The 13,210-nt window shown below is 40.3% G+C and overlaps 1 protein-coding gene across 1 annotated transcript in view; it reads right to left on the bottom strand.

The window, feature by feature from the left end:
• Positions 1-1,108: 1,108 nt before the first annotated feature.
• ASXL2 (ASXL transcriptional regulator 2) overlaps positions 1,109-13,210 on the bottom strand; it is a 134,705-nt gene continuing 122,603 nt past the window's right edge. Inside the window, exon 12 of the mRNA XM_049651924.1 lies at positions 1,109-11,937. Within this exon, the coding sequence (XP_049507881.1) occupies positions 9,463-11,937 (2,475 nt within the window). The 3' untranslated portion in view covers positions 1,109-9,462. The remainder of the gene's footprint in view (positions 11,938-13,210) is intronic.

Below are 13,210 nucleotides of genomic sequence, written 5' to 3'. Positions count from 1 at the left end.
ATTTTCTTATTTTCTTGCTGGTGTATATATATATATATATATATATACACCATATATATGTGTGTATATATATATATATATATATATATATATACACACACACACACACACACACACTCTGCTATACAAAGTAAACTCTACTCCCAACGTGGGACTTGAACTTATGACCCTGATATCAAGAGTTGCACACACTACCAACTGAACCAGCCAAGCACTCTTTTTGTTTTTTATAATAGTTATCTTAATGGATATGAAATCTTATCATGGTTTGGTTTGCATTTTTCTGGTGATTAGTGATGTTGATCATCTTTCATGTGCTTATTGGTCATCTGTGTATATCTTCTCTATGTGTCTATTCCAGTCCTTTACTCATTTAATTGGCCAGTTGTAGGAGTTCCTTACATATTCTGAATATTGGTTTTTTATTAGATATATGATTTACAAATGTTTTCTCCCATTCTGTGGATTGCCTTTTCACTGTGAATAATGTCCTTTGATGCACAAGTTTTTCATTTTTAATGAAATCCAATTTATCTTTCGTTGCCTATGCTTTTTCCATATCCCAGAAATCAATGTCAAATCGGATTATAAAGCTTTCTCTTCTTCTGAGGGTTTTATGTTTTTAGCTTTTAGGTCTTATATTGATGTTGAGTTAATTTTTGTATAAGACTTAGGGTAAGGGTCCAATTTTATTCTCTTGCATGGAGGTATCAAGTTTCCCAAAAATATTTATAGAGAAGACTGCCCTTTTTTCATTGACTGGTCTTGTCAAAAATCACTCCATCATATATGTAACGGTTTATTTCTGGGCTCTCTATTCTACTTCATTGGTCTGTATGTCTGTCTTCAAGGTATTTCCACACTATTTGATTACTGTGGCTTTGTAGTACAGGTTTCCTTTTTATTTTTGAAATGCACCACATTCTTTCTGGCTCATATTCAGTTCTTTAACACCCTTCAAGTGTTGCCTGGAGACTGGCACTTTCTGTAGTTCCCCAAATTAGCCAGCATCCAGGGAAAATTGCGCAATCAGGTGCAGGAAAAGGAGCAACAGGTGAGTCATTCAACATGGTATTGGGGTTTTTTGGAAAAGAAAAGGCACAGTCGCTAAAGTAAAACTGTATGCCTTTATTCAACTTAAATGAGTCGTTAAGATAAAATACAATTTGCCCATGTGCAGAAACATTATACATTCAATTCTGAAGAAGGTAGTTTTATACAACCAATAAAAGGAACAGTCTAAAAGTGAGAGGAATAAAGACGATAGTGAGAGGGAGCTAAAAGGCAGAGTTTTATCTGTCAAAGTGCTAAGGCCTATGTGCACAAAGTTTTAAAGTGAACAAGACCAACAGAAGGTCATTTCTTCCATTCGGATTTCTCTTGGTGCTGGTGAAAGTCTAAAGGTGTGATGCAATCACAGAACTAAGATGGGTTTTTTAAAAAAGTAGGTCATAGCACTTACGGCTAAAAGTTTTTAATTTCTAGAGTTTCATTTATCATGTACTCATGGATTCTACATATTTTGTGAATTCAGTAAGAACTTGGCCTTCAATCAGTAGTTTATTATCAAAGAGCAAATTGTCAGGTCTTTCCCAGCCCAGTATCTATCTCCTTATGCAACAAAGAGGAAACCAAAGTATGAGACTCTGGAAGAGTTTCATTAAAGTTTGCGGTAAGTGATTACATATAGGTTCAGCTGGGGTCACCAGAGTCTTCAAATTGCTATTGCCTGAAATCCTAAAATGAGAATTGCTTACTTGGGGTTCAAGTCCAAGCATCATGTCCAAGCTCTAGGTATCTGAAAACATCAGACACTAACTCTTAGAAAGAACTGACCCAAGAAAGTAACATTTTTTTGTACCACACTTTCCATAGAAAGGAAATAGGCTGTGTGCAAAATAGTTCTAAAGTATCTTCAAATATTTTGATATCATTTAATGCATTGCTTTCTTATTGGACTAATCTGAATTTTAACTACTTAAAAAGAGGATTCATGATTAAAGTTAGTGAAATTCAATGTTGACTCAAGTTGGCTTAATAGTGTTTATGAGCAACATCTGTGTCATCTGACAGGTGTACAGACCTAAATCCTGATCAGTAGCAAAAGTTGCCACTAGATGATTCAATAGAAAACCATTACTTAGCCTACAAAATGTCTCGAATCAAATGCCATGTTCCAATCATGGCAATGTAACATTATGTGAAGCCAAAACCTTAAAAACAAAAACAAAAAAAATTATTTTGTAAAAAAGTTAAGAATAACCCCAAGTTTACTTAAACCTATTTTAAACCCAATCTTGGGTTTATCTTTCTTCTCCCCTAGGCATTCTCTGGGTTTTGCGGTCACGATGGAAATCAGGTTTTTTATTTCCCTTTAGCCTCTTTGAGTTTGGAGAACCAGGGGCATTGAGTTGGAAGTTATTCTTCAGGAGAGTCCACTATGTGGTCACAGCCCATCTGCCCAGCTGATCGTCCCTTGCTCTCCATTCAAGGCTCAGTCCCTCCTCCCAGTTTAAGGAAGTCTTTCCAAGAATGCCCTTTATAGGTTAAGACTGAAAGCTCCATGGAGGTATAGAAATTCTTTAGTTTATAAAGTCTGTATAAAAGAAACCAAATCTTTTGTTTAAGGTCACCAAATACTGTGAAAATATAGGATACCCACCCTCCTGCTTCTTGGACAAAGCTGAGACATTTCACAGTGGAATACACCAAATACCTTCTTGACCGAAAGGTGAATCTGGATTATTTTGGCATACAGAATTTGAGTTGCAAATCCAACAATTCAGGTTAAAGATAAATGGTAAGGAAATTTCAAGAATAAGCACTAACAAAACACAATGATTTATCCTTTAAAAAAAAATTATTTTTTTAAACACCAGACAGTCTCAAAGGAAGAATTGGGAATTTGGGCCGCTAAAAATTTTGGGTCTAGAATCCTGCTGAAGTTTCTTATAACTCAAGTTCTGTGACTTAGAGATGGGGGTGGGGAGGGGAAAGCCAGTTCTACAATATTATAATAAAAAACTTTAAAACACTAATTTTATCCACTTTGGAGAAAAAGCACGGATACAACTTATGTTTATATTTTTAACAATATAAAATAAAGGGATACATTTCCTTCTCACCAGACTACAAGACGAAAATCAAGATTTAGTTTTAATTCCCTTTAGCTTCCTTTGTGTTTTAACATCAGTGACAGGAAGGCTGCATTATTTACCTAGTTGTTATTAGAAAGGGTTAGCTGAGAATAACAGATAGCATCTTTCCTGATGCACTGACCAGAATTAATTGAAAGGGATTCTCTCTTCAACTAAGATGTTACTAAGAAATTTCTTGACGTTTCTATTAAGAATTCTACATCTTCCAATGATTGTTTTCAGAAAATGTAAATTTTATTAACATGGCTCTTCACTTCCACACTGTTATTTCACCTAGGGACAATGCCTTTCTTCTCTTTCTTCATGTCTCGCCACTGTGTTTTGCTCAGTGCCTCAAACGCTTCACCTCTGTAATTCATTTACACTTAAATTTCCATTATGTCTTGGGAAATATGTAGCACATATTTACTCCTTGAGCCCTTAACTAGGCACACGCTGTATGGCTACTGCTACTTTAGGAAGACCTTTTGCAATTTTACATGGCTGCTTTTGTTTACCCTTGTATAACCTGAACTTCAGTAGTGCTTAGCACATAGTAGGAGCTCCAAGAAATATGTGAATGAGTAACATGATCTGTACACAAAAACAGCTAGAAACAGCATGCAAAATCTTATTTAAGACCACTTTACGGTCAAGTAGTGTCAAAAGCAATGAACACAGGTTTCTAAGGTTGTGATGTAAATAAAGGACAGTTGGGGATTCAAGCTGAAGTTGTGTTCTGGTATATTGCTTTCTCACTCAACTGCAGATCAACTATACATTTAGGCTCCTATGTCATTACCTGAATATGAATGTTACTTTCGGTGAGGTAGGAGGCCCATTTAAATAATTATATCTACTGGAAATGGGGGGATGGCTTTGTAAAAGGCCATAATGGGCTGGTGTAAACACATTTAATATCTCACCTTCACTCCTATTTATTATATGGGAATTATGAGGATGCAGATATTCCCTGAGACTTCAGAAATTTCCTTTAGAAAAAAGCGCATTTTCAGCAAAGATTTACAGTGCTGTTCCCTTGGATGGGTAAACGATATTCAATGTCTTTGGGCAACACCAATGTTTGAAATGTCAATTTTTGAAAAATAATAAGGCTGTTTTTTAAAAAGCATTCTACATATCCTTATTAATTTCCAAAATATAAATCTATAAATTATTCATTTTTAAAGAATGGGCTAGATTCCTTTATTTCCAAAGACTATCTAGGTATCATTTTGCTCCTTCAATCGTATCCTAAAACCAAGTATTTGCAACCACAAAATTCTCTTGAACAGGATTGCAGACTATCTGTACGTATGGCACCATGGGCAGTTAAGCTCTCCTAATATTTGGCTCATTCCGTATTTGCATAATTGCCCTTCCCAACACTGGGCAATTCAAAACCCAAGTTCTCCTAGCTCTTCTAGCTCTCAAGATCAACCAGCAAGGACCTAAAACTGGTTAGGAAACTCCCTCTCCAGATAAATCAGGAAGGATACAGAACTGCTTAGGAAATTCACTTCTTAGAGAAGAACTGGGAAACAGAAAAAAAGTTTTCAATTACCTTCACGAGATTATTTCTTCACGTAGTCCTACTGCTTGTAAGGTGATGGCAGCAAATGTTTGCTAATGAATCATTAACCACTGTTGAGAAAGAAAAACCTATTTTCCCCCTGAGATATTTTCTTACCGTTCTTTGTTATAGAAGCAAACAGTGGGCACACCATGTTTTTGTGTTTGTCTGTTTTGAACATTCCCAGGAACACCAGGTGGTTAAGAGACAGAACAGTTCAAGGGTGAAAACAGAGACAGACAGATAAGGTGAATTTAACATTTTTACTAGAATTCTGAGAGAAATATGCTACCCTGATATGTTTATCACCAAATTCCTCATTTCACTCCTCTATACAATCTGTGGTAATCTTCCAATGATAATATAAGGCAACAGCTGAGGGCCCTTACCCACACCGCTCTCAGATGGATGTCAGACCTCAAGATTCACCAAAAACTCCAAGGTTTTTATTTTCACTTTAATTATCTTTTACTTAATAATAAAATGAAAAATAAGAATATATGAATACATACAATCTATATACATATATTTATTGCAAATACTTAAAATTCTTATGTAAAATGATTTTTCTATATTTGTGAAAAAATATGACTTTTTAAATGGTGTTGACACCAACTTCTCTGTACATACCCTCAATTCCAATGTTAACAATTCCTTTAAAAAGGCAAAAGACACAAAAGTTTAGCATTTACCAAACCAGTCTGTACAAACCTTATAAGCCAGAAGGAAAAAAAATAGCTTGTGGTAAATAAGTTGATTTTCTTTTAAAATAAAAAATAAACTTCAAAACTATTCCCCTTATTGCATTTCTCGGAAATAATCTGAGTGTCTTTAGAGTAACTTCCTTTGTAATAATTTGTGCCTTAACAGTGAGGTCCTACATTAAACATACCATATATGAGAAATTCAAAGTCTTCCACTGTCACTTTTTACATAGATATTAAAATATATATTACTTAAAATATATTACTGGAAAGCTATTTTTAAAATTGATCTTTAATAGTTGTATCAAATGTAAAGCATTAAAAAAAATAAAGTAACCAAGAATCTATGAAGCTCTTACTTCAACTTTAGGAAATGTTTCACCTATTGTTCCCTTTCAATAGGTATGTAGGTACTGAAACATGGCAGGAAAGATCCCTGCCTATCATCATGTTTCTCAGAGTCTCTTTGGACTATTCTACAAATTGAGCTGAAAGCTACCACTGGCCAAGTTTTTTTACTTAGCACGTTGTTGTAATGCAATGGGAACTTTTCCCTCCTTGCTGTGAAAGTGAAACCTCTAGGTCACAGAGAAAACCCTGGCGCTGCTCACGGACAGTGAGTTCTAGAAATAAAGAGTGGTGTATTGACCAGAGAAGACCCCCTCATTATAACAAATCATTTCACCGAACAGTTCTTTAAGGACTCTAAGGTAGAGAAAGGCAATTAATAAGCAATTAGGATGGTCACTGTCAAGTCATTAATACATGTGAATTTACACCTTCACCCAGAAGGCAACGAGGTCTTCCTTTGGCTATTTATTTAGATCTGAGAGAATTCCTAAAACACATACATCTGGGTGCCTTCCCAGCCCATGCTAGTATGCTTCCCCTACCCCAAGAAAAACGTCCCATTTGCCAGATCTTATTCTTAGAAATGTTACATGGGACATCACATATAGTTTCAGTATCTTGAGCACAGGGTTTAAGGAATAGTAGGGCAAACACTCCAGGTTATTTGGCTTTATTTTGTTTAATAGGCTGGAGAATTTTCATGGAAATTTTTTTTAAGATTCAGGGAGCCTTCTCTAATAGACAACTCAGAACATTCATTAAGTAAGACTGAGATGATTATTGTTAATGCTTTCTCCCCAAGGTGACCTACAAAGGAAGGTATCTGAAGGCTGAGAAGCATACCCTGGAGGTATAAGCATCAGGCACAATGCCTGACTAGTCACTGGAAATAGTGCAACTACATACCACAAAAATAAGCTTAGCACTTATCCACAACCTTTCAGATTGAACTGAACGGTAAAGCAACTCTGAAAACCTAAGATAAAAACTGCTTTAAAGGTACTGGAGTCCCATGCTCTTAACAACACACAGATCTTTCTTGTTCCTCCTGCTTCATTTTCAAAAGAGTCAGATTGTAATACGGTTGGATTGTTGCTCTTGCTTTTCTGTTCAGCTCTTAAAATGACTTTCTACCTGAAACCACTGTTTTGAAACGAACTGACAAATGGATTGTATTTAATTTACTACCAACCCAAGAGAATCTATTCTCTCATTCTGTCAAGATTGAGACAGTGTACGTAGACGACAAATTCTGTTTTAGGGACATTTGTAAATGCAAATATCTCATTAGCTGAGTATAATTTGTTAGGAGAATCTGGGGAATCATAATGCTTAGGGCCTATCTGCAAGAGCCTGGTCAAGATGAAGAGGCACAATACGGTCTGCTCTCCAAGTGGACTTGAAAATCCCTGATACTTTTCCTCCTTTCCTGGTTAGTCTGTCCAACCTCAGATTAGGAGAACCATGGAAGAGAGACTTTCTATGACAGCAAAGGCGCAAAGAAGAAAACTCACGTTGATCAATCCAAACTGGTAATTAACGTTCAGCATGGGGTCCGTTCTGAATCACTCAGGCACTTCCAGCGCACAGACCGCCTTCGGTCCTGGCACGGACATGGGGAGTGAAGAAGCTAAGTATGGGGAGTCTAACCCAGCAATAGGTGCTTTGAACTCCCTCCCTTGGACTGTCCAGGGTACTGACAGTCTGGGGAACAGAAGCATGGTTTCTGTTTCCTACTGGATCTTGGCTGGAGAACTTAATCCTTACCCCTGTATCCTTGCAGCCTTCATATTTTTAAGCCATGAAGAAAACGGGAAGTTAGGAGGGCATCCTATTGTCTCAGCTGAAACTGGAACACAGATATTAATCTTATATTTGCCTTGGGTCGCAAAAAATTAACAAAAACAAAAACTGAAGAATAGTGTAGCAGTAAGTTTCTTATGGGGTTCAAAAGTATTACAAGCATGTATATTATGGGGCAAGGAGGGGAATGGGTAACAGAATGGGGAAGAGTGTTACTGTCTACTTTCTCCTAATCTGGAATGTGACTTAATAAGTTTACACTGTTCTGCGTATGGTAAATATCACATCCTGAATACTAAGTACAACCACAAGTGTACTAGGTTGCAATAATATTTTTACTTTATACACTTGAAATTAGGAAACTTAAAATCAATATGCAAAAGATGCACATTGACAACATCCAATTCTTCGATACCAAATTCTGATAAACTGTAGATTTATTCTAATGTTCTTTAACCATGATCTAAATATATGTACTCAAAAACTCTTCAGTCATTAGAGACAAGATTTAAAAGAATAAAAAAGGAAACAAAAAAAGTCAACAAAAACAAATAACAAAACTGTGAAGCTAATTTCTCCTTTCTAGATGTTCCCTTAGCCATTTACTGAGGCCCCTTTACATTAGAAATCTCTAGTGCATAGATACCAGTAATCCAAAATAGAGGACAGGTTTTCTCAAACAGGAAAAGTGTCTAACTTTTACTGTATGCGTGCACACTGTGTTCAGAGTCATATAGAACAAGGTTCTTCCATACTCCTCAGATGCCTGGGAGGTCCAAACAGGCTTAACAGAACGGGCAAATGTGACAGCCAAGGGCTTTTCTTCCTGCAGCGACAGCAGGACTACAGAACATCAGGGAACGGGTTGGGCAAGAAGAGGAAAAGAAAGACTACCTTGTTTCTAGTGTTAAAACCGTTTTCCAAAGTTCTATATGTTCAGTTTAACAATTTCTGCACTTTTACTCCTTTGCCCAACAAAACACATAGTTCAAATCACCCCATCATTAATATTATTTGTTACTTTTGTCCTAGTATTTCCTACCTGTTTGTAAGCTCCACGACTGACAAAGTACTTGGATGTTATTGCCGGAACTGCTGCCCTGCACAGGCGACAGTAACAGCAGGGGCCCGGAGAGGCATCTCCTTTATGGGCCACATTCACAGTCTCAGGGCAGGGTAGTGGGACTTGAGGGCAGGGATCCACAAACTGCAAGCAGAGAGCTTGGCAACAGCACGGGTTTGTGGAAGCCAAGAACCAGGTCAAGAGCTTTTGGAGTCTGAGATACTACCTGTGAAATTAACATCTTATAAAAAATTTGAACTTAAGAAGGTTCTTCCTGTCTAAGAGAAAGGGACTGAGCAAACCCTGACTCCAGATTCTGCAAAGGCTGAATAATCCATGTAAAGCCTGCAGTCAGACTGTCATGACATAATCAGCTTGAATGGTCATTTCTCCAGACCATCCCTTCAACTCCTTCCTTTTCCTGGCCACTTAGGAAAGGACAGAAGAGAGACAGCTTCCTGTAACCATGCATGGCATTAAAGTTTTCTCAGAGTCACATGAAGCAGAACATAAATCTGAATTTAAAGTAATACATCATTACCTAAACAGCTGGAAAAACGTTAAAACAAAATGTGACATATTTACATGATTTTGTAAGTGCAAACTTGTCACAAATTCACAAAGTCTTGCTTGACCTAGACTTACTATACAAGGTGCTCTTCCTCTAAAATGTAAGATCTGCACTCTGTATTCCTGATTAAGTAACATTTGTCTCTCAAGACAACTGAAACCTCCTTATTTATTTCTGTGATTCCCAAAGGATGCAAAAAACACATCTCGTCAACCCTTCCCTTCCTGCCTCCTTTACAGCATGTTCTCTTTCTAGTCTCGTTACCGAACGACAAGGCAGGAGACACAAAGTTTAGAGGGGCCGATGCAATCATCGTGGCAGAACGCTCCACACCCCTTGCACATGATCATGGCTTTCAATCGGCAGTAACATTTCGAAGGTGTGTCCTCTATGCTGTTCTCTTCAGGAAAGGTCTGAACAGGAATGGTCTGGCCATGGCTGCTGGGATTCATAGCTTGGCTAGCAGGGATAGTGGTGACAGTCACTGAAAAGGACATGACATCACCTACGTTGCTAGATACTTGGCTACAGTCAGGCATCCCCGGTACAGCAGAGTTAGGGTCCATGTCAGACGAGGTGGAGACATTGATCATGCCTCTGTAGCTTGGCCCAATCTGTGTGGGGCTTCCATATAGCTTTGGGGTTTGCAGTGGTGGAAGGAGGAGAGGCTGATGGGTGGGACTGTCTGCAGTCAGAGGGAGAGCAGAAGAACTGAAAAGCTCAGGGCTGCTACGCATCGTCTTCCCTCTCACTGCATGAGCTATTTGTTTCTGTGCTGCCTGAATAAAATCTCGGGCTAGGGTTTTTTCATCAAATGTTTGGCCTCTAGGGAACAGGTAATTCTCCTTGCTTAAAGTGGTTTGCTCATGCACTGGTGTCTCCGCCTTCACATTCTTTTTTGCTAAACAATCATTGGTGGATGGGGTCTCTCTACTGTGGGGTCCTGAACTTGCTTCACACTTGCCAGAACCCTGGGAAGCCTGGGGCTCCTCCTTCACCATGATGGGTTCTTGCTCATCACCAGTACTTTCCTCATCAGTATCTTCTTCTTTGCCGCTGCTACTATCTCCTGTTGCATTTTTACAGTCTGTATATCCCACTTTCAAGGCCTCAGTGGGGCTACTTAGACAAAAACGGTCTTCAGGGTTTACAGAATGGGTCCTCCTAAAGCTCTCTGAACCCCGGCCATAGGTGGAAATGTTAAGTAAGTAGTGACCTGCCATTGCAGGCTTTGATGTCCTTCTGCCAGCAAAACCCAACATGAACCTCTGGCTTGTGGAGATATCCTCTAACTGGAAACCTGAGTGAGTGAAGCTGAACTGGGAGGGCTGCACAAACGGGAGAACATTCTGCCTCCGAACCCTCTGGATGAGAGTCTGAAGGATCTGATCTTGAGTGGCTTTACTTAGTCCTTCCTGGTATTGGTGTGTGTCAATGCTAGAGTCCCTCAGATCCTTACCTGTCAAGAGCTGGAGGGATCTTGGAACCTGGGGGAGCTGCTTATTTTGCAAGGTTTTACCCAGCGGCTGTAGAGCTGGGCGAGACTGCCTCTCACTAACTTCCTCTCTGCTGATCTCTGTTGCGTTGGTGCCTGTGAGGGCTCCCACCCCCGGCTCCTCTCTTGCGGTCAGTGGAACAGTTTTCATTTCAACTTTGGTGAGAGGTTTGGGCAGAATTTGCTCCATGGGAACATCTTTGCCCTGAAGCAGCTGAGTGACCAAAGGATTATTCGCAGGGATACTAGAGCTTGGCCTTGAAATGGGTCCATTCATATTTGAAGAAGTTCCTGGAGTTTTAAGGCTAGAAGCTACTGGCAAAGTGCTCGAGGACGGAGCTGATCCGGTAGGTGCTACAGTCACACTGACCTGGGGTACAGGAAGCTTTTCTAAAGTGGCTGCTGTTAATAAAGATGTTAAAGGAGAGGGAGTCATATCCACTGACGTACTAGCAGTTGTCTCTGCTGAGGCTGAAGGGTCTGGTATATTCTTACTAGAACCTACTCTGGGCTCAACTGTGCCGTCAGCTGCAAAACGAACAGGCGAGGCACCAGAGAGGAGAGCAGAATCTGTCGGAGCAGAAGGCGCTTTCTCCTGTCTGCAATCGTTGGGCCCTTGTGGGTGGGTATGAGAGGCCACTGTGGCTGTTGCCCTGGTGGGATTCAGTTTTTCATTACTCAGTTTCCCTACAGCTGGTGGGGGTGCGTGAGTGTGGGCTGGTGATGGGACACTTGTGCGTGCTCCACTGATGGCAGGTGTTGGAGGCACTGAGGGGGTTTGCTGTAGTTGTGCTCCAGAGACACTATGAGGCTGAGCCTGGTCTGGGGTCTTGGTCTCAGACTGGGGCTGAGTCTCTGGAACACAGGGTAAAAGCTCTCTCGTACCTCCCCTGCTTCCAGTTCCTGCCAATTCCAGTGCGGGGCCCTTTCCGGGTTCACGGGCTCTGTCTGAGTCTGGACTCCCTCCTCTAGCAGGCTTCCTTTCACCACCCTCTCCTGGACCTTGTCCACCCCCCGGGCCAGGTCCTGGAATGGTCCCTCCAACCGAGGCGGCGGCGGCAGCGGCGGCGGCAGCGGCGGCGGCTGCCCTCTGTGCTTTGACCAGCTGGGCTTTTGCTTTGATGTCTGCAAGAGTTCTGGCTCCTGTTCTGTTAGGACTAGTGATGGAGACTGGAAAACGAGCCCTGGGAGAGACCTGCGATGTAGGAAAAGGCATGGGGGAGATTCTGGAGACAGGGATCTGAAAGAAGGAGGGAGAAAAAGAAAATGCCAGAGCTTAGTTTTCACTTACAAGAGTAACAGAACTTCATCAACACTTGAATTTTCCCAGTAGGGTAAACACTGCACAACACCAGTGGCAATGGTGGCAGGTCCATGGCCAAGAGACCAGACTGCGGAGACAGCAACACGATTTTGTCTCCAGGATCCTTCCACCTCTTAGAGTGGTGCCAAAGTCTCTCCTCCCCCGACATCCTGTCCACCCCAAATCCCCATACCTCTTTTCCCAACACAACTCCCTCCTAATGGCATCACTACTCACAAGTGCTTATTATTTACGATACAGACCTTTCTACGGTATTTGCGCTTTCAAAAGTGTGTGTGTGAGAAGCATACCACTGTCTTTGTCTTCCTAGCTCTCCTTCCAAGGTCCAAGGAAAAATTCTTGCTCTCTTCTGCTCTACACACATACACCCATGCACACTTAAGAATATAGGCTGAATTATCTCAATGACAGAGGCTTCTAGATAGCACTGGAAGACAGAGACAGTGTGTAATCCACAGACGCACCCCACTCTGCCCATCCCATGAGGAAGGATGCACATAATATATATGTTTGCTATAGTCATTCTCCTCCCTGACTGGCTTAATACTTACTTGGGGAGCTTTTTAAACTTACTTGGGGAGCTTTTTAAAACTATATGCACTCTGAGTCTTATCCTAAAATTTACAAATTAGAACCCTAGGGAAAAATGCTTTTATCAGGTTTGAAACCACTGATTTTCATATCATGAAATATTGTATCTGAAAGGAATCTGACTCATATTTGAAACTATACTTCAGAAGCTATCAGAGTTCATTAGAATGCATCAAAGTCTGGCCCCTCCTAGTAGCTGCTAGAGTTTAAAGGAACAAATAACTATTACAGATGTTCTAGGGCATTTAATTAAAAAAGAAAAAAAAGAATCAAGCCACGGTACTGTAAGAATAGTAAAAGTGATTTTCATAAAAATCACACTTTCTGGCAAAGCATGCATTGTAGAAAAGTCTCAAAAAATTTTTTTAACAGGGTGAGATTTGTAAGTGTATAAATCTTAAAATTATAAAGTCATGAAGAGGGGCGCTTGGGTGGCTCAGTTGGTTAAGCATCCGACTTCAGCTCAGGTCATGATCTTACAGTTTGTGAGTTCGAGCCCTGCGTAGGGCTCTGGGCTGACAGCTCAGAGCCTGGAGCCTGCTTCAGATTCTGTGTCTCCTCCTCTCTCTGCCCCTCCCAAGCTCATGCTCTGTCTCTC

Source organism: Panthera uncia, assembly GCF_023721935.1.
Source record: "Panthera uncia isolate 11264 chromosome A3 unlocalized genomic scaffold, Puncia_PCG_1.0 HiC_scaffold_12, whole genome shotgun sequence".
NCBI classification, from domain to species: Eukaryota; Metazoa; Chordata; class Mammalia; order Carnivora; family Felidae; genus Panthera; species Panthera uncia.
This window is presented reverse-complemented; position numbering and strand designations above follow the sequence as displayed.